We start from the raw sequence: 24,139 nt of genomic DNA, 5'->3' as shown, positions 1-24,139 counted from the left end.
TTTTCCTATGGTTTTCACACTGATACAATTTACAAAAGTGTAAATATTTTATATGAACTACTTCCCGTGTTGTATTTATCGTTATTAATAGCGTGGGCTCATTCTCATTATATACCAGACAGCCTCAGCAGTGTAATCAAATAGGAGTCAGTTCACGAGTGTGCATGTCAGGGCTGGTCGAGCAGCAGCTTCAACAGGTACAGCTGATAATATCTGTCTCTTAACAGCTCAGACATCATTATTATTATTATTATTATTATTATATATCAATTAAAGAAGGAGCAAATATATCCACAAACCTGTGTCTCATCTTATGACATGACAATAACTGATATGAGTAAAGTTAATTCTGATAATACTAATACTCCAAAAGGTTTGTCTAAGATACGTTTGATGAATTATTTTTTAAATCTAAAATAATAATAATAATAATAATACATTTAATTTATAAGCGCTTTTAAAAACTCAAAGACACTTTACAATAGTTAAAACATAAAGAACAACACAGTAAGGACAGACTATAAAATAATGTTTGCAACAAAGAATCGAGTCATTTCTTTTTCTTTTTCTTTTTTTTTTTTTTTAGAGAAAATGTGAAACAACCAACCAGGTCTGAAAAACATGTTAAACTTGTTGAAAAATAAAATGACGCTAGGTGGCAATGTGCGTATCTCTTACTGTCAACAAACCACGAATAAGAAGTCAGCCGGAAAACGCCGGTCCCAAGCGGATGTGGAAAATTTCAAGATGGAGGTGGACGGGATCGATCATGTAGGTGTATTTTTCTGCCGTTTTGTTGAATTTTTCACAATTTTATCGAAGAAACGTCTCGAATACGCGTAGAGTCGGATGGTTTCGTTCTGCTATGTGTTAGATTAGATGTGTGCGTGACTGTGTTGTAAAATAGCGAGTCGTCGCATCGTTGAAAACATTAAATGAAAAGTCTGCTGCCGGTTTGCTGTCTCATTGTAGCTAACCTAGCTACAGAACCGGCTAGCTTTGACTCACTGTTCAATGAACATGCAGCTTCTTTGAGCTTTAACATGAGACAATACGATATGTGGACAACACTCTAATCATTCCCTAACATATTTTAAGAGTACACAGTGGTTAATTTAACCATACAAAAGGCTTAATAATTTGAGAAAGGCGACGCGTTTCCACTTTAACGCTAGTTAGCTTCCTGACCGTGAATGTGGTAAAACACGTAAACAAAGACTTTTATCTCTCTTTTGTTATTGTTTCATTACACGAACAGTTTCTGGATAGTTGTTGTTTTTATGCTGACTTTAAATACCTTCAGGTGACCACACTAATGCAGTTTTCAGTCAGTGTCTTTACATTTAATCCAAAGACTTCCGCTGACTCTTCACAAAGTTAATCTAGTAAACACTCACTGCTTTAATAGACAGCAATTCTTTAATTTGTGATTTATTTAACACAGTTTCTAACCTTTTTTATTATACACCCTTAAATATGAGGATGTTTTGCTCGTTCACACACAGTAACAGATGTTATTTAATCATCTTCAGGTGCTTTCGATGCTTGTTTTTGAAGTTCATGTATTTCTCCTTTGACAGATGGAGATGGGTGAGAGTAAAGGTGGCTCAGGGCTCCGACAGTACTACTTGTCAAAGATAGAAGAGTTACAGGTAAATTCACGTATTAATGTGCCATTAATGGGACTTTTATTTTACCTTTTAAGTTTAGCTTGCTTCTTAACTCTGAACTTTTGTTTTTCTTGACAGCTGACAGTAAATGATAAGAGTCAGAATCTCAGGCGTCTGCAGGCACAGAGGAATGAGCTCAATGCCAAAGGTACACTCTTAAAAAAAAAAAGTTGAATTAGTCCGGTCTTTTTCTTTAAAAAAAAATGAAGCATTTCCCTTAAGAGCACAAAAAAATGTCTAAATTCTTTCTTTTTTCGTCTTTCAGTGCGTCTTCTTCGTGAGGAGCTGCAGTTACTACAGGAGCAGGGCTCCTACGTAGGAGAAGTGGTTAGGGTCATGGACAAAAAGAAAGTGCTGGTCAAGGTATGAGTTTTTCTTCTTGGAAGCACATACTATTTCGACTATTGGTTGATGGATTAAATTAATTATTCATGTCATCTTTTCTTTAGGTGCATCCAGAAGGAAAATTTGTTGTGGATGTGGACAAGAACATTGACATCAATGACGTTAGTATTTCAGTGTTTTTATTGTTATTGTTACAAAACAAACACACGTCTCTTACAAACAAATATTCACTTCAATTTTAGTCACCCATGTGTTATCACAAACGGAGGGGAGTTATATTTATAGTCCCTCTGTCCCCTTTTGACAGGTGACTCCAAATTGCCGCGTTGCTCTGCGTAACGACAGCTACACCTTGCACAAGATACTGCCAAACAAGGTGGACCCTCTGGTATCTCTTATGATGGTGGAGAAGGTGCCGGACTCCACCTATGAAATGATTGGTGGCCTGGATAAGCAGATCAAGGAGATCAAGGAAGTGATCGAGCTGCCTGTCAAGCATCCAGAGCTGTTTGAGGCTTTAGGCATCGCACAGCCCAAGGTGGGTGATTGACAAGAGAACTGATAGTGTGTAAGTAATGCAGTTAGCAGATTAATAAATAAAGAAATAACTTCAGTATCAAAAGTACCATCACCGTATCCTAGAGTCTGAGGTTATGTTTTCAAATGTCTTGCTTTGTCTCTTACAAAGTCCAAAATACCCTTCAAACAGTAATACAACATAGACAATCAAGTTATTGCTGCAGCCTAGGGCATTTGTTTACCCAATAAGTCGGTGTACTGATGGTTTGTGATTTCTGTTTTTCTTTGAATGTGTGCAGGGGGTGCTGCTGTATGGTCCCCCGGGAACAGGAAAAACCCTTCTGGCCCGAGCTGTGGCCCACCACACTGACTGCACCTTCATCAGGGTGTCCGGCTCTGAGCTGGTCCAGAAGTTCATCGGGGAAGGTGAGATTTTCTGTGTTTTATAGTTAAGCAAATTGTTAATTGTTGTATCTATTTTCTTGTATGACCTTTATCTTTCTCTCCTATGATAGGTGCCCGTATGGTGCGTGAGCTGTTCGTCATGGCCAGAGAACACGCTCCCTCCATCATCTTCATGGACGAGATCGACTCCATCGGGTCGTCTCGCCTGGAGGGTGGCTCGGGCGGTGACAGTGAGGTGCAGAGGACGATGCTGGAGCTGCTCAATCAGTTGGACGGCTTTGAGGCTACAAAGAATATCAAGGTATCACACACACCAGGAAATAACTCTGTTTTGTTTGATGGACATGTTGCTTAAGGAAAGTGTTACTGTTTCTTAAATCTGTACCCATGTTTTCAGTTCAGAATATAAAAGCAGTAGCAGTTTTTACTTGTATGAGAACCCCTTTCCCTATTTGTACCTGCTACATTTTGACATAATGACTTTTTCTCTCAGGTCATCATGGCTACAAACCGAATCGACATCCTTGACTCAGCTCTGCTCAGGCCCGGCAGGATCGACAGGAAGATTGAGTTTCCCCCTCCAAATGAAGAGGTACATCACTCCTACAGCTTTAACATATACTTACTGTACACATGTGCTTTAGGGGCCTTATTATTGAGCATCTCCTTATTCTGCACAAACAGGCTCGTCTGGACATTCTCAAGATCCACTCGAGGAAGATGAACCTGACACGTGGCATTAATCTCAGGAAGATTGCAGAGCTGATGCCTGGAGCTTCTGGTGCTGAGGTTAAGGTGAGGATCAGCTAAATTGTAGCTGTTCGGTTGTCAATAAAGGTAGTCCACAGTTGGCCTTTATTTTATTAACCCTGTGTGTATTTTTAGGGTGTTTGCACTGAAGCAGGGATGTATGCTCTGAGAGAAAGGAGGGTTCACGTCAACCAGGAGGACTTTGAGATGGCTGTGGCAAAGGTTTGTGTAACTCACTTAATTTTGTATCCTGGCCCAGAAATATTTCCTTACTTTGCCACACTGCTCCCTTTTTGCCTACTTCCAACATCCTTAAATCAACAAATCTAGGACTAAACTTGCATCAGTTTTCATTCTTGTAATTTGTCTATAAGTAAGACGGTTGTTGTTCTCCTCACCAGGTGATGCAGAAAGACAGCGAGAAGAACATGTCCATCAAGAAGCTGTGGAAGTAAAGGCCTTGTATTCCCTGCACACAATGCAAACACATGTATATTTTCCTTCTTTGTTTATGGTTTGGTTTCTAATTGTTGCATAAGTCATTCTAAAGTAAAGGTTTTCCCCACAAAATGACTGGATGGCTTTTGAGTTTTATTTCTCAGTAGTTCATCAGATACATTCAAGAACTTTCAGACTCTCACGTAACAGAAACAGAGGTACAGTCTCCAGCATGAGGTTTATTCATTTTACAATTATTTTTGTAATGCTCCATATGGCACTTGACATTATAGCTGCTATCACAGAAGTTGTCTCACATTACTGATCTTACCGAGTGCAGATCTCTGACTACGGCTTGCTTTAGGAACTTTGTCCCACATGCATGTACGACATGCTTTGATACTGCCGATGTACACTTACAAATACAGTTGCTCACTATACATTGAAGAATCCAACACACAGGCTTGTTTCATGTTTAGACTGATGGAGAAACAGCTTTGGGTCACTGCACCTGTTCTTGTATGATACCGATTTGATTCAGCAGACTATCACAAACCTGATATAGTGTTAATATGGCAGTAAAGACTGGATCACTCCAACATCAGCAGATTTATCTGTCCTCCACACGTAGGGGTCCACTGGTCCAACTTAAACCAGACACGCTCATTTAAGCAGGCTAGCTCCTCACCCAGGACACAGGGACCCACTGAGGCTCCACCTGCACCCTGTCCAGTATCACCTGGAGCTCAGCTAAGGCACTGACCGGGTCCTCCTTCACTAGGACATAGTCCACTAAATGACCGTAGCACTCGTCCATCCGATCAGCGGATATTTTCATTTCTTGAAGATCATCCTCCTGGTCAACAGAGAGAGAGAGAAAAAAACTATTTTTAACTTTAAGCAATATTAGAAGAGAGGGAGTGATGTTTTTTTTTTATATAAGCACAGCTGTGATCTGGTCATAAGTACTGTGGTGGAATTTTCTTTACCTATGTATTTAGATTTAATTGTATAGGCATCATTTTGTTTTTTCACTGTTCTCTGGTGTCAGTCAGACGTGAGAGTTCAGCTGTGACTAGAAAGCAAGGACAGTTTAACATGTCAAGGGTCTTCACCTTTATCTGCAATGTTGTTTGGTAGACTGGTGTCTGCTCCATATTGTCCTAGACATCACAGACTAGTTTATAACGTCAATAACGTCTTTTTCATATAAAGCAAAGCATTGGGAGAGTCTAGCAGAATTGGCATAGCAGGGACACAGCATCAGAAGTGTTCTGCTACTCCAGCTCTCCTCCGGAGTATTCTTGTATGTATAAACTTTCTTCAGCTTAAGCCATATGAGTCTCCTGAATCTTTCTTGTGTGAAGTCAAGTTCTTAGTAATTTCCTCAACAGGTACAAGGTCAGGTCTTGAGGGTAAAAGCTGAGTGCTGGGGTGCGGACGGCCTAGTGGTTAGGTCGTGCCCCTTGTACATAGACTTTAGTCCTCTAAGCAGGCGCCCCCAGTAAAATTGTGACCTGTGGCTCCCCCCCCCCTATGTCATCTGCGAGTCTCTCATCCTGATTTCCTACACTGTCATGAAATAACTGAAAAAGCCCCAAAATAAACCTTAAAAGAACAGCACAGCCTCGATTGTGATATTGCATTTATACAACAGTTCAGAAGCGACACAGTTTAATGTAATAAGCACTATTTTTATTTAAGCATCTATTTGGCTGTTTTTGTTTGTAAATAAATGTCAATTGACAGCATGTGTCAAAAGTCAACATTGTCAAAGACTTAACGTATGTCAATACCCATATTTTCTGTTTGACTGTGATGCAATACTCTCTTGTATATCATTTGAGCTACTGTAACAATGATATGTCTTGAAAATCATTCATTATTATAAATATGTGTGATGAATCTGAAACATGAAGATTTGCAGGTTCAATCTGGTCTAAACAAACATTTACTCAAACCAGTAATTAACATCTTTTCAATGGTGGCCATAGACATCTTTAAACCTAAAATGCTCACTGAGAAGTGTATCAGCACTCATGGTATGTCTCTTCACCAAACAAATAGCCTGGTCAGAACTAGCTGTTGCATAAATTACTGTGATTCCAAAAGCAGAAATTAGACATTCAGGTTTTCGTCTGAGCTGTGTTTATAGGTTACTCACCGTGATCCCTGAGCTGAGTGAGGAGGACGAGCCGAGCAGTTTTCTTTTACTATCAAGGATTCGAAGCCTTACAAAGATGACATACGGTTTGAACTCAGCTGTGCGTAGAGTCTTCAGTGCCTGAATGTGGGAAAGTGGAACATTTATGGTATTTCCCGAAAAGACAAACAGGAGGTTAAGCCTGCTGTTTAAATTCTTAATTACTGTCATATTAGTGACGCTAAACTGTGGAATCACATGGCTTCTGTTCTGGCAGAGTATCTATGAACTACCAGAGTCTTATCTTTCAAACAGATATTGGTGCAACCTTTTTTTATTTATATTCTTAAATATAGTGCAGTTGAAAAATAAGACAGCATTACAGATACTGATCCTGATTATTGTGACACATATCCAATAAGTGAGCAGAGTAAATCCCTGTTCATATGTCATATAAGTCTTTGCACAGGTTTTAGATAAAGTACAGGTACGTGACATCATGTAATACAGAAATAGATAAAAAAATTGTTTGTTTGGCGGCCCTGAATGCAAGTTAAGTTACGAACCTCTGGTTGCACATCCACCAGGCAGACCTTTTGTTGATCCAAAATTTTGTGAATGGACTCCAAACGGGTGCCGTAGAGATTCTCTTTGTACTCTCCATATTCAATGAATCTGCAGAAGTTCAGCACCATCATGATTATTCCAACAAATGAAGGAAAGCCAATGAGGTAAAGCAAGAACTAAGACATTTTTCTTCTCAAATATAAAGTGAATCATGTGTTGCTTTTCATACGTTTTAAACATGTTGTTTACAGTGTCCAGTACTCACTTGCCGTTCTGGATGTCGGCCTCAAAGGCAGCTTTGGAGATGAAGTGGTACTCCACTCCCTCTCTCTCGTGGCTCTTTCTGGCTCGAGTGGTGTCTTTAGGTCACATTTTCAAACACAGAAAGCAAGAAAAGATTATCACTGAGTGTTTTGTTTATTTTTCTGGCCACACTTTATGTAACAAGGTTAAAAAAAAAAAACACATGCTTCCCTAATGCATGAGTCATGATGATGCTTTTGATCAGCCTCTCTTGATGCAGAACATTTTTTGCATACTTATTGAGACGATACAATTTACACATAAACACTCTCTTCTCTCCTGAAGACATCGAACAAAACCTGTTCCTCTTCTCTCTGTTTCTTTTGTTTGTCTTGTTTATTTGTTAAACTCCTGCTTACATTACGTCTGATGTCTGACTTTGAAACTGTCTTTACTGTCTTCTGACAATGTTTGTCTTTAGTTTTTTTGTTGTCAAGCACTTGTTTTCTTTTAACACTTTTGCACAATTTACATAAAAAAGACATTCAACCTTCATCAAGCTTTCATTTAAAATGATTTTTCCCATTTGACCTGTTCCTAGCTTAATTGATGGCATATAATGGTGCGTTCCATTTGATCTTGGGTGTTGAAAATTCTGAGTTGCCAGTCGGATACGTCATCGGGAACGCAGCTTAAAGTTCAGAATTCTGACTCGGAATCTTTGGGGAACTTCAGTAGGCCGAGCTTAAATCCAACATGGCTGCTACAGGCATCAACTAAGCAAGTAAAGTTTCAGGTGTACATTTTAGTTTTTATTAACAACATAGTCCTTTTTCTATCTGTGCACATCTTTTTATGTTGCATTCGAGCGCTAACTATCCCAAAGTGTGTTGTTACCACCTGGTATAAGCTAACAAAATAATAGCACTACTGGAGGTGCCTCTTGCTTATCCGCCTTTTTGCAAACTGGAACGCGGTCAACTTGAGTGTGATGTCATCCCCAGCTCTGACATACGACTTCCAGGGTAAATGGAACGCATCATTATTCAAAGCATAAAGTAACTCTGGGGTTGAGGCATTCTCTTTCTTTACACCACTCAAGTTTTTTATTTATTTTTATGTTTTTGCCATTTTTCCCTTTCTTTGGATAAGACAACTAAGAGTGACAGAAAATGATTTGAGAAGACAGCGGGGGATGATGTGCCGCACAAATCAAGGGGTCATACTGTAGACACTGAGTTTGAGTTTTGTATCATCATTTCAAATTGATTACCTTCATATATGTTACTAATCCCTTCAAATGCAAGAAGAAACAAGTGGAAAATGGGCGTAAATAGTTTTGGTGTAGCTTTAAATCAAAATATCCAGTTGATGATATCTGTAATTGTAGATTAGTATCAGGTATTCAGGTCAAAGCCACAAAATCTTATCCACAGAAATAATAATAATTTTTAAAAAGACTCACGAGGCACAGCTAGACCATACCGTCGGGGGTTTTCAGCAATCACCTTCTGTTTGAGTTCAGTGAGCCGAGCGCCAAGGGAACCTGTCATCAAAACATGAGAGAATAAAAACTGATGAAAAAGTTATGAGAGGAGAACAAATATTTACAAGCAGAAAGACTGTGGTTGGAAAAGATCTAATTGTTCTCAACCAGAATTGAAGCTTTAACATAAAGAAATATTAACAGTAGTTTTCATCAGCCTTATCAAATGTCCTAGTTTGTGTCACAAAGCTCGACTACTTTTCTAAATAACTAGGATACCTTCATTTCTTCATGTCACCAAACCCCGACGTGAACCTACCTATTAGAACTATAAGACGAGGCCTCTCTCCAGGCCGGGGCAGATAATGTGTTACTTCTTCATAAATCAGGAACTCGTTATGATTGGCATCTGGAGTGTGAGGTTCTCCTGGTGAACCCGGATGATCCTTCCTCCCACGAAAACTTCTGCGCAGGCCAGCTGTGGTTGAAAACACAAAGATGTTTGAGATTTGTACATTAAAAACCTAGAAAAAAAAGTCTATTTCACAGAGGATTTCTTGTTCTCCCCGAGTAAAAATCAAGCCCACACAACACAGACACACTGAACAACACCAGTAGAAATCAGTAAGAGTACCTGAGTAAAAATCCCATGAGAAAGCTTGGCCACAGAAGACAGGGGCTGCCTTACTCTTGGGAGAGACTGCAGCTCGTATTAGACCACTTATTCAACCAGTTGAATCTTATCAACAGAATAGAAGCATGGCAGCCATGCATGTTGTGTCTACTGCCTCACCACACACAAAAAGAGCACCTTTAGCATGTAGCATAAAGCACGTCAAGAGAAATGAGGTGCCACAAAGAAGCTGGGAGAGGTTCTGTAGCTGTAGCTCATACAGCACAAAAAGCCTGCTTTACTCCAAACACAGAACGTGAAAAGCTTTTAGACGCAAAGCAAAGGCACAAAGAAACACCCGCGACACCTATCAGTCCTTACAATTGATAAATGCTTAACTTCAATAGTTTTCATGTCATTTTCCATCACTCTGAGTCAATTGAAGTGTCTGTCTTTGATTCTGTCGACACTGCATGTTTTTAATAAGCATTTGTATTATTATTAACTAATTCAGTGATCATGGCTTTATTTTGTTAAAAGCAGGGATGGAAAGTAACAGCATTTACTCAAGTTGCTGTCATTGAGTCGCATTTTTAGTGTACTTGTAGCCAAGTGTATTACTGATTATAAAAACGACTCAAAAATTACATTTAAAAAAAGAGGAAATAGTAGGACAGAAAGCTTGGATCTCTTTTTTTCTCAGCACTATGTGAAACTGACCAGTTGATTGGCTTACAAGTACCACATGATGGTCAGGAGTATACGATAGATCGATTATGGAGAAGAAGAACCTTTAAATCAGAGGATGAGGATGGATGAGTCAAATCAAAGCGTAGTCAAAAGATGGACACTTTAAACACAAAGGATAAGAGCCAGATTCATGATTCCACATTACATCTAGAATTTCCTGTTGCATTGCACTTCGTCAGAACTTTAAGTACTCAGTACTGTAAGTACATTTCAAACAAATTCCTTTTTACTTAGGTAGAAGTAAAATAACTGGTTTATGAATGTACACAGGTGCATTTACTCAGTAACTGTACTTTTACTTGAGGACTATATTCCTGTACTCGTTTCACCCCTGATTAAAAGCATACTGGGGGACAAAAACAAGAAAGCTTAAACTACATGAAGCAACAAAATGTAGCTGAATGCTAGCATTGGTATGTTCATTACAGTATTGTTAGGGTTGTGATGTTTACTCTGCCAGTCGTACAATGTGCATCCTCTGAGTTTAGCATGTTAGCATGCTCACAAGTACAACATTCTAGGCGGATTACAGAACTAAAAAAGTTTAGGTGTTACTGAATTCACAACTACTGGTCCTGACTCAAAACTCAATTTACAACCTTCTGTTGAGGGGCAGAGAGGTAGGGAAGATCTTAAAGATGTATCATACGGAAACCTTGAATGTCAGAATAATTTGGTTTGCAGTCTATTGAGAAGATTTAGAGATTTCTCTCCACAACAGAAACTTTAGTCATTTGATGCTTAAGAGAGAGTCAGGGGATCATCCTCTGAGAACCATGAACGCCTGTTCCAACTTAGTATTAGTGTAGACATGATCAAATAGTAGAGAAAGTTCTGTTTGGGGAAAAGATGTCGACAAAACATTCGGAAAAAAATTGCTATCACAAAACGTTATTAAGCTACTGTTTAAAATATATGTAGGGTTTTTCTTACACGATTATGATGGAATAAGATGTGAAAATTAGGTTCAGGTCTAAACAGAAGCAGCATATATGAAGCAAATAAGAGCAGCCAGGAAGCCCAATGAACAAACTGGTGAGATTGCTTAATTAGGCCACGTCTAGATCTGGTCAGGTGAAAAGTAAAGTGTTTTTCTTTAGTCAAAACAAACTACATACGTTGACACCAGTCCTGACCAGTCAATCACATCCAAAGCAGTACAACCACGATAACACCTTGAGAACATTTTCTTAAAGAACAGATGGATTAGCACACATATGAGCAAAAATGTGATTCACATAAATAATTGATCATGCCTCCTCACCTACTTCCTTTCCATTCAGAGCACCCTCACTGTCACAGTCCTCTGTAGGGTGACATGCAGGAAGAGAAAACAGGGTAAGAGGAGGAGAGGAGGATTTTGAGGCTACCTTGAAGTCATAACACAGCAAGTTATGTGCAGTAACCACAAAACAAAAGGCTTCTAGTGTAAAAGGATGTCCATAAAGGGAAAAATGGGTAAAATGTGGAGGAAAGACAATGTACCATTTTTCTTTTCAATTTCTTAATGACTATTAATTTCATTTAGAAATTCTGTCAATGATACGATGTAGTCAATGAAGGGATGATTTTCTAATACGAGAATTTATGCACATACCTCTCTCAGCACGATCATCTGAGGTTAGCAATGCAAAGAATAACACAAAGCATCACCATGGACAAAATGTTACAACTGCTGCATTATCATATTACTACAGTGTTGCGCCCAGTGATCATTCTTATAAGTTAAACTTTCCCAAATTCACAATAACAAACGTCAGTACTGTCAAGAGGTATCTAAATTAAAACTAAATTTCATGGATTTTCTCCAAGTAATCTTTATCTGATCCTGTGTTCTCCATAAAACTAAAAGAACTCCTTAGTTGTAACATCTAATTCAAAAAGTTACACTTTCACATAAAAGTTGTTAAAAGTCTATAAAATGTCCAAAAGCTCAAAGTGATGTCTTGGTAAAGTGGTTTCTTTACCCAAGACTTCTCATTAACTAAATTACAAAAGCAGCATATCAACACATTGGAGAAACTTGGTCCAGTTAATGTTAAAAAGAAAAGTTAATAAAACAACAAATTGCTTATCAAAATATTTGGAGATGACTTATCTTGGTTGTCATTGCTTTTATAATAATCAATGTAGATCTTGTTTCTATGGCTACAGTTTTCAGCGTTGAAGATTTTGGATTTAAAGCTCCTGTGAGGAACTTTGTGTTAGTGTTGATTTTGGCGCAAAGCAGTCCCTTTTATCTCTTTGCTGTTTTGTTCTTTACATGTATAGGTAGTGTTTTGTCTCAAAAGACCTCAACCTGCTGTCTTTGAACATTTACTGTGGAAAATGTAAATACAGTTTGTTTCTGTAGCATGCTGTTAATCACTTTATTTGACACCTACCCCACCACAGATGTTTCAGGTATAAAAAAAATAACTAAAAAGTCAGGCCTTACGTTGTTGTTTCAATTTGTTTTTCTAACGAGTAAAGAGGCATTAATATTAATTTAAGGATATTTTATAACCATCTTAAACTCTTCACAGGTGCTTTAATGTAGATAAAGTGGATACATAAAAGAACTGGCTTGCCCTCCTCTCTTCGTTTCTCTGACCATTTTTGTTTTACTTTTAAATTGGATTAGAAAATAAAATGATGGATTATGTTTAATTTTCAGGGATTAACCTTAGATTCCCTGTTCTGTGTTCATAATCTCACTATCTGCATCTTCTTGGCTAGATTGGATTCAGCCAAAAACAGCAACAGATCTGAGCTTCTTGTACATTTGTGGGCTTCTGTAGTTTATGGGTCGGAGACTGCAGAGCAGAAATGGGCTTACATGTAGTGGCTTTTGGAGAAATAGGAGCGGGGAAAGAAGCCATTTTCATCCTGTATCTCAGCCGCCTGCAAAGAAAAAATGAACGGGCGAAAGATTATTGATCTAAATTAACATTTTGAGAACGTTTTATAACCTTCAAACATGGTTAACATTTAGACAGCAGACTTGATGCTGACCTCTCCTGGAATTGTGTAGAGGGGACGAGAGCAGCACGCAGGTTGCAGTCGCCCACCCTCTTGGCCTGCCACCAGGTGGCATCCTCCTGGCTAACCACCTGAAGAATATCGCCCCTCTTAAAAGGAAGTCCCGCCTCCTGGCAGGGCGTGGCCTTGTCCTCATAGGGCGTGTAGTCGAACAAAGCTCGAAGATATACCTTTAGAGAGCAGGAATATTCAGTTAGCAATGATAACTTTAGTAAAAGCTTTTCTTGATGACAGTAACATGTAAATGTGCACTGCCCTGACAGCCAGGACCTCTTTATTCTAGATTAGCATAAAAACTGGAAACGGGGAAAACAGCTTGTCTGGCTTTTCAAGAAGTCAATGCTTCCTGTCAACATGACCACCTATTTATAAATAAAATAATTAATAGTTTATTAACTTAAATAATGTGACATCAATTTAGAATTAAGTGCCAGGATTCCCCAGAAGTGCTCTTAAATGTTTGAGAAGGATAAGGGAAGGCTTCATCCAACTATTTCTGAAAAACCAAAAACTCACTCACACGCCCTACATGGTGTTATTGGCCAATTAAATAATGACAAAGGAGCCAGGATTTGCACTCTTGATACAACTTCTTCTGGTACTGACTGAATGAATCACTGTGATCTAGTCCAGAGAAGACTTTCTGTCCAGAGAAGCCCTTTGGAACAAATTTCACTTTTGATTTCAAGTTCATTCAGACACTAAGCGACTCAGCCTCAACCTCACAACAGAGGTGGGTTGTTGTACTTTCAGACAGATTCACACTCCTTAATGCCGAGTCAAGCAAGGTTGACAGCTGGCTGTAACCTGGTATTGAATAAATGGACATGAGAGTAACTAATCTAAAAGTTCACAAATGTTTTCATTTGAAAAAATGATTACGAACATCAATCTCTAAGTTCAATTTTCCCACTTTCTGGTTAACATTTCAGAAGTGGTTGACTCTTTCTGAACCAAATTGATTGTATAGGAGGATAAAATGTGCTCACCCTGCTTTCCTTCAGTCTATCTTCTTCTGCAACAGCTGGAATAATTTTCAGTGTGATTGAGCCCTGTGACTGAGACTGGTCAAACACATGAGATCAAAAGAGTCACTCTCTGTCCAACGTATTTATCAGGGACTAGCATGATGCTGTGTGGTGTATTACCAGAATCTGACTAATTTCTTCTGGCCTTTTGTGGGTTATCAGGTTTCCATTGACCTCTCGAAGCTCGTCCCCTACATGAACCAGACCTGCAAACACAACACACAAACAAAATGAGTCATCTGAAAGCAATTCTACAAATAATGGAAAATACGAACCTGAAAAATCTCAAACATGTGGAACCAAAAGGGTAGTTTTAAAAGTTTGTGGCTCAGATTTGACAAAAAGGACAAAACGATCTGTTGGAGAGAAGTCAGTAACATCTCTATGGCAACAGCCAGGAGCATCCCTCATTTGTAATCTCAAAATATGCAATCTCGTGACACTAATCTCAAGGATTTGATCCCCCGGTTCATGAGGTTACACAACATAATCCCCCTCACTTCTCTGTCGGTATAACAGCAAAGACAAGAAAGTCTGGTTGGGAAGGTCAGAGGACAGATAACCTCATTTGTGTCTCTTTCCAGACAATTCTCTTCAACAAAGGATGACTTTTACATTCTGTGATAACATGTTTGTCTCACCACTGCGGTCAGCTGCTCCTCCCCTCATGATTCTGGCCACGATTACAGCTCCTGTCACCTCATCTCGGCGTATAGTCGCTCCCTAAAGTAAAAGAAGCAACAATAGGTCAGATTTTGAGACAAACATCTAATCTGCTGCTGAACTGATAGGAGACTCTGATGCTCATTAAAGCTACTCTTCATGTGAAGGTTTGTGGGTGTTGCTGAATTAAAAAATTAGCTGAGTTGCTAAACTTTAGCAGAAAGGTTTCAAGACAGATGCAGAGCAGGTTTAAGACTTAAATTTCTGTGTCTGCGACATGGCAACCTGTCTGCATTTCGACACAGGGGTGGGGTTCTTCCAAGTTTTCAATTTGGACTGCAGTATCCATTTTAATCGCTAGGTGTCAGAGTTACATATTGCTTCTTTAAAAGCTAACTGGGCTCTTTCCAAAGTTGACAAAAAAAGCCTCAAAAAGATTGAAAAACTGAAGTGTATACACTAGTTGTGTGCTTCAAACAAGCTCATTTGGTCCCATTCCAGGGAAGTATGCTAAATTAAGCTACACTGACTTGAATCTAAACTAAGCTAACTATTGTAGAGATAAATGCAGTTCTTTTTTTCCAACCCTATAAGACGAAGAATAACCTAGAACAGTCTTCTAGTTTTAACAACCTGTCAGTAGAACTACAACAGTCAATGTTTTGTCGAGACTTTTCTACTTGAGGCCTACTATTGTGAAAAAACTGATTAATCTTATTATGTTTATTTGTATCTATATTCCCATATCTCTATTTATCTATAATCTGGCACTAGAATTTCCTTCGGGACTAATAAAGATTGTAACTTAAAGAAATAAAACATGTTATCAGGCAGATGAGGAAGTCCAAATGTGGAAAGAGGCACAGCTGTTGAGAGAGAGAGAGAGAGAGTTCTTATTTTGTTATATCCTCAGGTGTGTGAGGGGAAGACCCACCAGAGGCTCCTTGTTCTTCACAAGGCGCACAATCTTGACTGACTCTTCCTCCACATCGTCATCCAGATCTTCCGGTAGTGGCGGCAGCACAGGGTCAAAGTTCTTTTGGGCCACCGTGTCGTGGGCGGACAGCACTGCCTTCATAAAAGATACACAGACAAATGAACGGACATGTACAAATTTAAGAGGCAGAAGAACAACAGCAACAAAGAAAACATTACAGGGAAAAAGGCACCAAAGAAAAGCAAATGAATAGCTTTAAAAACATGATAAATCTGGTGATGGGCTACATCAGGTAGATTATAAACAGAAAAGTAGCCTGTCTCTCCTTTGCTGCTTTCGAAATGAATGAGTGTTCCAGGTTCATAGCCTCCATGTCTTCCTGCTCCCAAGAAAGCCAATAAATTGAACGCTATCACTTGATAAGAGTAATTAGGCAGCCTCATCTGTGTCAAGGTGCAGGGGGAAGTGTTACAGACAGTCTGGTGTTATGTAATAAATGATCAAATTCAGAGGAAATTAAGAGCAGCTATGGGGGAAGCAGTGACACACAGCAAAATTAAAGAGATCAAACTTCAGGAGGAAAGAGAGGCTGATGAAAGGAAGAAGACACCGTCATGACTAAAGACAACAGAGTATATGTGTATATGTGAGTGTTTGTGTTTGCATGTATGTGTGTGTGTGTGTGTGTGTGTGTGTACCTTGAGGTGTGGAGTGCTCAGCAGGAGAAGCAGCTCTCTCTCGTCGTCCTCCAGGGGCCCATTCTGAAGCTCTTCTGCCAGCTGATGATTTGAATAAGTTAACCATCTAAAATGTTTACCACATCTCACCATAAAATGAAAAACATTCACAGACCAGCTTCTGCTTGATACTATTATATTTGTAATCATATCTCATTACAATGATATATAATGTTTAGTTTTGTAATATGATGGAAAGGATGCACCTACATCCTCTGCCAGACAGGAGGCGCTGTGTAGAACAGGGGTCGGGCTATATTTCTCATACTGCCTCAGTTTGTCATGGATCTGGATGGTACATCAAACATAAAGACACATATTCACAAACACACTCAGTAAAAAAATTCTGTATATCCTTTTCTGGACAGAATGTGTTTTTCCAAGATTCATCAAATTAAGTTCAGGAAAAAAAAAGTATGCGAGTTCTAACATTGGATATTTAAAAAAAACTTAGATTTTACACTGTATGCAGGGTTGGTGGGACAGTCTGAAAAGACTGTTGCATTTACAGTTTTAGAAAACTGCAAAAATATGTTTTTTTTTCTAAATTTATGTATTATTGTATACAACATTTCTCCCAACTTCCAAATTAAATATTATCAGTCTCTCTTTCATTTGCAGAAATTGACAAGTGATTAAGATAACAAAAAGAGATAGGCTGTGTCAGAAACGCATACTAAATACTACATACTCAAAATATATAGCAACATGATAGCAACATACTTAAATGCAGGTTATTTACTTAATACATACTTAAATACGCTACATACTTCTGGTCCGAGCTCGTCTGTAAAATTAATTCAACAAGAATATGCAAACCCTCATAACTAATACAACTACGTAGTCATTTTAATATTATTTAGCAACATGTTAAATATTTTTCAGCACAGAACTTTTATTTTAAGCAGCTAGAAGGCTGGCTGTTGAGCTCCGTGATTGGACAGTCTGAGAGCCGCAGTGCATTTTGGGCCCAATACAGTATAGATCCCAGTATATCTGGCATACACAAAATTACATACTATGATTTTGGATCATACTGAATACTGAATATGACGTCACATTGAGTATGAATAGTATGAAAGTATGGGGTTTCAGACACAGCCATAGTGTTTTTCAGAACTAGTTCTGAATCCTTTACCAATTAAATTCTAATGTTTAATCTTAGGAAGAGTTCAGAAATCAGTTTTTGGTAGAATAACCCTGATTATGTATTACAACTCTCATGTGTCTAGCCATGCTCTCCACCAGTTTTTCACATCCCTGGGTAGCCATCCATCGTCCTCTTCTTAAACACTTAAGCAGAACGAGCTGTTGTCTGTGTTCAAACAGAATAGAATGGTTTCCATGCATGCACAGATGCTGATTCAAGAACATTTTGAGGGGTTTCTAAATTTGTTTCTGAGCTGTAAGTGCATTTTTATCAGAAGGTTTAATTTCAACAACACTGGTTTAACATTTTAGATGATGCAAAGCTGTGTTGTTGTTTTTGCAGTTTGTCACTTTTCCCTCTGCAGTACCTTCATGAGATAACCCAGGCTTTTCTCACTGAACACATCTTTGAGGAATACCAGGTCCTCCTTATGGTTTGCGTCAGGGTGGAGCTGAGAGGTGAGCAGGGCCAGAGTCTCATGCAGCCCTATGAATCATCAAAAAAACAAAACAGGAGTTATGTGATCATTGCTCAGTAAACAATAATTCTCCATCATGAACAAAAACAAATACATAAATATATGAAGCCACTGTGGATCATGAAAATAGGGTTTAAATGAACCATAACTGTAACTGAGACATTTATATGTAAGCTGTATAGCATAGTATATTTATCATATATAAACCATTGTAAACTTTTGACTTGTCTCCTTTAAACAAATAATATATTTTTTAAACACTGTTAGACATAATTTTGTAACGATATCCAAAATAAGGCTTAAACAATGTTTCAAAGATTCTCTCTTAAATATAATGTGATACCTTTTTTCTCAGATTTTAGGCATTAATAAAACGTGCCAGGAGCTCCAGCTTGTTACTACTGTCCTTGTATTGTATATTCATAAGCACGTACTGTATATAACTCCAGGGAGCAAGTGAACAAGTAGCTGGACGACATGTTTGGCCGTACCTGTGCTTGCTGACACGATGGGCATGGCTTCAATCATTCACAGAGGCAGGAGGGTGCAGAGACGGGGGAGAACAGGAAGGGAGGGGAAACAAAGCTGCTGAATTTTCTCCACTGGAGTCCGTGGACGAGGTGAAATACCAGAAACAGCTGGGAATGAAAATGGAAACACTCTTAGAACAACAGTTTTAAGAATCAAAATGAACTCACATTTCTTAGATATCAAGGGCTCAGTTTAGATTTAACTGACAAACCTGGCAGGAAAAAAGACTGAGGGCGTTTGTTGCAAAGTTTGCCTTTAAAAGCAACAATCTGACCTCTTTTTTCAGAAAAGATGATGACATTTGATAACAGAAAAGCCACATTTCTTTGCTTTTCTGTCATCATATGTGAAACTTCTTTTATCAGCAACACTAATTGACAATTGTCTCACAATGATTCGATGTCATGTATTGTCTCTTCAAGGTCACTTTTGGCCCTGGCTTGTGAAAATCCGACAGCTGCCAAAGAAATTTCTGGATTGAAAAAAAAAAAAAAGAATGACTGACGACAGGATGGCGTCATGCCAAAGTGGCAATTAGAAAAAACAGCCACATTTACAAGCAGACCCAAATGCTCATGAAGCCCAGGTCTGAGACATGATTCAAATGTAATGCATTCAAATGTAGCTTGACTCTTGAGTGGTGATGAAAAAAGGATTTTTAAGCTGCTTTAAAAAGCGCTGTTACACGTAATTGAAGTTCTGTCTGTTTCACATTGCTGCTGCTTTACATCAGCAGCACATGTAGAGTTTAACATCATATCTTAATGCAGGCCAAGCAAACATAAAGCATGTCTTAAAGTTCAGATTTATCAACTATTTTTTCTGTCCCACAGTTGTTTCATTCCTTCTGTTGGCCGTCACTCAATCCCCCTCCATTGAGAAAACTAGTCAACAACTAAGCTGATGGTTCTGGGGAGGAAAATCCTCTCCCTCCTTCTCTGTATTTCCCTGCTTTCATTCAGCCCTCCGCCCTGCACACTTGGCCCAAGTTCCTGACCTTCTTTCTCTCCAGCATTTCCCCCTCCACCGGACTATCTCTGTCTCTAATTGCAAGAGGCAGTGAAGAGCTTAGAGCTGACATCTCTCAGTTTTTTTCCCACTCACTCACTCACTCACTGAGTCTGTCGTGTAAATACTTAAGGTTCCCCTTGGCCATATGGTGGTATTATCCAGCCTCCTTGATTTAAGACGGCATTGCTCGCGGCTCTGTGCATCACCGAGGATTTCAATGAATACAATGAAGCAGATTAGAAAAGACTGGTAGATTAGACGAGAAACTAAAGCAGCAAAAAATGAAGCCGAGACTGTACCCAAGCATTTTGTTTCCCTTTTAAACATGGACAGGTATGAAAAGCATGTTTCAGTAAGAAGAACAACTCTGCAGCACATGAAATGAACACTGACTGAGAAAACATATCATATTAACTAACATGCAATATCATGTTAGGCCTGCTTACTGGTGCAAGGATTTGAAGCCTCTGCATCTCATTTCATTAAAAAGTGAATCCCTTTGGGGGGGGGGGGTTAGCCACATGAAGGTTTGTTGTAGGGATGGCATTAACTGTAAAAAAAAATATTGTATGGATTGACATAACATTTGGTTCAGACACACGTCACCCTCAGATTAAATCGGGATAATCCTAAAGGTCCCCTGACACTTCGGTTTAACCAAATACATCGGGCTGGGTATTAGGGTTAGGGTAAAAAATCAATACAGTATAGTATCGCGATATTTTGTGTGGCAATATTATATCGTTTCATGGCGGCCAAGTATCGATATTTTTAATATGATATTTCAGATATGCTTAAATATTGCAAAATGTTGAAAATCGCAATAGAATCGTATCGTGTCTCGAGTATTGCGATAATATCGTATCTTGGGGACTCTGGTGATTCCCACTCCTACTGGGTATTGTTACATCTAGAATTACCCCCTTTGTAATTGTAAACCTCTGCAAACGAGTTCATATTTATCTTAATATCAATCCATGTTGCTCCCACACAATGACCATTGACAGGGAGTATGTAAGAGTATTGAAAACATTTGAAAAAATAAGTCAAGTACAAAGCTGGTCAAATAGAACAGAAGAGGTCACTCCACACATTTTAAAAGGACCAACATAACACAAGAGAAGAGTTCTCTATATGCTCGTGTTTCTCTGCAGGGCATATGATCGTCAGTCAACTTGTCTGAACAGTTTGACAAAGCAAGGCAAATTCAAATAGAGCAATGAAGGGGTGTTCAATAGTCAATGATGGAGACCATGGTTTGAAATCTTTCAGACATTAAAGTTAAACAGATGTATTACAATCCCCTTCAGGTCGGACATGAGGTCACAGAGACATCTGACCAGCAAAACATAATCAGTTAATCTTTGTGTTGAGGTGGATTTTTGCACAGTATTGAAAGGTTGAGAGAGTTGCCGAGGCTGGCGTCAGCACAGAGGCATTAAAAACCACTAAACCTAACAGCGCCCATAAAGAGAAACTTTAAGCAAAGATTTTCTCTCATACTTGATTGAATCTGCTTTAGCGTCCGCATGTTAGGAAGGTCAAGATCATGTAACCGTGTTGGTTGGGAGCATGTAGCTCACAACACGGCAGGGCTGCTAGCATGGCTGGACACTTTCATTGTAACAAATGTTACGACAATCCCTGCATCCAGGGCTTGGAAAACTTGTGACTGTATTTATTTGTGTATATTGTTACCAATTAATTTATTGAAAAGTCGGGTTTTATCGTAAGAGATTGCTTTCAAGTAACAACAGCATCAAATGTATCCGCCCATTCCCTTTGATATCAGCTTTAACAGTTTTAGAGTCTGCCTTGTGTAACTGATTCATATTTTTTTTAAATTTAAAATAAATAATTTGGCCGTTCTTTTTTGTCAACCACCTCTCCTCCTCTGAGTGCCATAGAAGTCCTGGGAGTTGGTCAAGGAGACTTAACACGCGGCGTGTCTGCTAATCTCTTGATCTTATTTACTACTACACCTGCTGAAGGCTCTCTAGCATTGAAAAGTATTTCATGATTCTGTATGCATGGTTGTAAAATTCTGCAGGCTCTTCCTTTAGTGCCATGCGTGCTGGATTATGACCACGTTGTATATTCACAACATGCCTCTTCTTCAGGTCTCAGGTGCTGTGAATCACCGAGCATGCAGTTTATGACTGACAGTAATATCCTCACTTATCGGCCCTTTTATACATTGACTTTTTGTGATTGTTTTGATACCTATTGTTCCCTCCCAACACAGAACCAACAACCGAGACTTGTAGTTGTAATAAGAACCTTTGTGTGATGAAGAAATACATACGATTGTAGGGAACCACTCGGAGCTGACATTTTTACTAAAACTCATTTTTGGTTTATAGTGTCTCTCTGTTCTCTTTGTCGTTTATCTTAACAAAACAATCAAGAGTCAACTGAGCGCAGGATTTATCATACTGACATTGTGTTTGTAGAGCTTAACCTTATGTCACTGTCCTCTATGCTCACACAAACACACTCGGTCACGCACTAACGCCACCTGTTTGCCAGACTCATTTGCTGTTGGACGTGTCCCGAGAGGAAGACAGAGAGGGGCGAGGTCGCCGACACACTGCTTATGCCATCTGCCCGTCCCTCTGCGTGAATGTGTGTGAGCATGTGTGTGTGTGTGTGTGTGTGTGTGTGTGTGTGTGCCTGTGTGTAGTCCATCCGCCACCTATGACGCCCCCAACATGGCTGATCTGACATATTTGAGTCCAATATCTGTTCGGAGAAAAAAAAAAAAACTTCCCCGCTGTACATTTTGCGGGGGTATTAAGATAATCTATTACAACTCCATGAAGGCTTTATTTGTTGTGTTGCTCATTTGAAAAATGAGATGCTTTCTGCTCTCTACTCTCTACCACGACAGAAAGCTGAGGTAATTCAGGCCTGCATCCAGATTACTTTGATTCATGCTGTCATTTAGTCTACAAGATGTCAAAAAGTTGCATAAGAAATACCAAACATACTTTGTAGAAGCCTTGGATTTCAAATTGTCCAACACTCAAAGATATGAAGTAAAAAATGATATATGATGAAGAAAAACAGCAAATCCTCTTCACTGAGAAGCTGAAACAAGAAACTTAGATCTTATTGTCTTGTCCCTAGTGTGTATGATTCAGATCAAAGACAGGACTTAACTTTTTTTTTTTGCAAAACTGCCCTTGAATAGTTTTCCCATTTCAACCGAAGCATTCAAAGTTCATCTTAATTCAAATGCAGCCACTTTGAGATTTAGTCCAGATTTTAATTTTCCAAAAATGCTGGAAATATTTAAAAAAAAAAAAATGTAGTGCAGATGAGGTCAGCATCCAGACGGCTTTTAAGAGGCTTATAAGACGAACATCACTTCTGAACACCTTCAACACGCCCACTCGGAGACACAGCAGCTGGAGTGAGAGAATCACTTGGGAGATTGAATTCACCTCTGTCTCTACACCATTTCTTGTTTTTTTGTCACAATTTCAGAATATCATCAGCCGAACACATTCAAAACTCAAGATCTTTTTTTTACCTTAGCCTTAAAATTAAAACTAGACTTTAAATATGTCCTCTGAATAGTCAATTACATGAAAAACACTACAGTTTTAGCAAAAAATGTGGCAGAATTATCACACAAATCTGTTTTTAGAGGCTGAACTTCCTTTTTAACTTGTTATTGGGTTTTAAGCCATTGTTGCAAAATAAAAATAAAAAACATGTTTGTATAATAAATCATCTTCCGTGCATAAACAGTGACCTTCCCTCTGACTGCCCTGCTTCTTCTGAAAGCCAATGAAGACGCCATAAAATAGAAACCCTCAGCCCTGCCCTGCAGCAAAGCTGTCAACCTACTCTATCACAAAAGCTTTCCTCTTCTTATTTATCAGAGGTAGAATTATATTATTATATATATATTATTTCATCGGCCTATGAGTGTATGAAGATGTATGACCTCATGCTTTATTGTCCTACAGGAGTTGGCAGAAATTTACATACAATACAATTCATTTGCATTCATGTTTAACTCAAACCTCCCAATTAAAGAAAACCTCTAGATATTAAACATATTTCATTAGAGATGAAAAAAAAACATTAGAGAGAGAACAAATAATGATAAAAAAAAAAAAAAATCTCAGTCAGCAAATGTGTACATGAACATTAACTAAGAGTGTCCCTGAAGGTATCATTTCATAGTCAAAAAGAAAAAGAAATGAACATAAACACAGTTCAGTCATTGCAAGTGAAAAGGAAAAGCCTCCTCACCTTGTTGGGGCTCCCCTCAGCCTCCGAGTGCGTGTTTCTCTCCGTTGTCTGTCCCTCGCTGAACCCCACCGACACCGCTGTCTCAACACGACTCTTCCTCCCCCTTTGTGTTTCCTCTCCCTCCTTCCTCCTCCTCTTTGTATTCTCTTCAGCCCTTAGCTGACGGTGCACACTTTGGGCTGTTAATTTACCTTCTCCGTCCAGTTGGTCGCTTCCAGAGACGCCCCTTCCCCCCTCTGTCTGTCAGTCAGTCAATCAGGCAGGTTGCTCTCGCGCTCACCAGCTCGCTCTCTCAGTGCCGCCTTCAAATGCTCCTCGTAATCTTCCATATCGAAGTATCACATGAAAATACTGAAAATATTATGCTAGGCCTATGTTTCACTGTCGT

The 24,139-nt window shown here is 38.9% G+C and overlaps 2 protein-coding genes across 3 annotated transcripts; one reads left to right on the top strand and one right to left on the bottom strand.

The window, feature by feature from the left end:
* Window positions 1-686: 686 nt before the first annotated feature.
* On the top strand, window positions 687-4,262 carry psmc5 (proteasome 26S subunit, ATPase 5). Its single transcript, XM_020639462.3, has 12 exons — window positions 687-771; window positions 1,581-1,652; window positions 1,749-1,818; window positions 1,936-2,033; window positions 2,120-2,176; window positions 2,323-2,553; window positions 2,834-2,960; window positions 3,050-3,240; window positions 3,433-3,531; window positions 3,624-3,734; window positions 3,825-3,911; window positions 4,091-4,262. Exons 1-12 carry the CDS (start codon window positions 748-750, stop codon window positions 4,142-4,144), a joined length of 1,221 nt encoding a protein of 406 aa, XP_020495118.1. The 5' UTR covers window positions 687-747; the 3' UTR covers window positions 4,145-4,262.
* LOC109987938 (MAGUK p55 subfamily member 3) lies at window positions 4,260-24,044 on the bottom strand. Of its 2 annotated transcripts, XM_029278175.2 has the most exons (20): window positions 23,752-24,044; window positions 18,435-18,581; window positions 17,833-17,951; window positions 16,526-16,603; window positions 16,277-16,357; window positions 15,576-15,713; window positions 14,620-14,701; window positions 14,099-14,184; window positions 13,940-14,014; window positions 12,924-13,120; window positions 12,748-12,812; window positions 11,527-11,544; window positions 11,194-11,235; window positions 9,201-9,266; window positions 8,886-9,044; window positions 8,546-8,626; window positions 7,103-7,196; window positions 6,837-6,945; window positions 6,292-6,411; window positions 4,260-4,983 (listed from the first exon to the last, which is right to left on the bottom strand). In XM_029278175.2, exons 2-20 carry the CDS (start codon window positions 18,469-18,471, stop codon window positions 4,804-4,806), a joined length of 1,827 nt encoding a protein of 608 aa, XP_029134008.2. In that variant the 5' UTR covers window positions 18,472-18,581; window positions 23,752-24,044; the 3' UTR covers window positions 4,260-4,803. The 2 variants fall into 2 exon arrangements, with proteins under 2 accessions (XP_029134008.2, XP_029134009.2); XM_029278176.2 differs by lacking the exon at window positions 9,201-9,266 and having other exon boundaries at window positions 23,752-24,042.
* Between the last annotated feature and the right edge of the window lie 95 nt (window positions 24,045-24,139).

This window comes from Labrus bergylta, chromosome 21 (assembly GCF_963930695.1).
Source record: "Labrus bergylta chromosome 21, fLabBer1.1, whole genome shotgun sequence".
NCBI classification, from domain to species: domain Eukaryota; kingdom Metazoa; phylum Chordata; class Actinopteri; order Labriformes; family Labridae; genus Labrus; species Labrus bergylta.
This window is presented reverse-complemented; position numbering and strand designations above follow the sequence as displayed.

Coding starts and splice junctions, on each gene's coding strand:
- LOC109987938 (XM_029278175.2), bottom strand. CDS start 18,471: ATGATTGAAGCCATGCCCATCGTGTCAGCAAGCACAG. Junction 14,702..15,575: donor TGAAGAACAAGGAGCCTCTG/GTGGGTCTTCCC, acceptor CTTTTACTTTAG/GGAGCGACTATACGCCGAGA. Junction 4,984..6,291: donor CACTCAGCTCAGGGATCACG/GTGAGTAACCTA, acceptor TCTGTTGACCAG/GAGGATGATCTTCAAGAAAT.
- psmc5 (XM_020639462.3), top strand. CDS start 748: ATGGAGGTGGACGGGATCGATCAT. Junction 772..1,580: donor AGGTGGACGGGATCGATCAT/GTAGGTGTATTT, acceptor CTCCTTTGACAG/ATGGAGATGGGTGAGAGTAA. Junction 2,961..3,049: donor CCAGAAGTTCATCGGGGAAG/GTGAGATTTTCT, acceptor CTCCTATGATAG/GTGCCCGTATGGTGCGTGAG.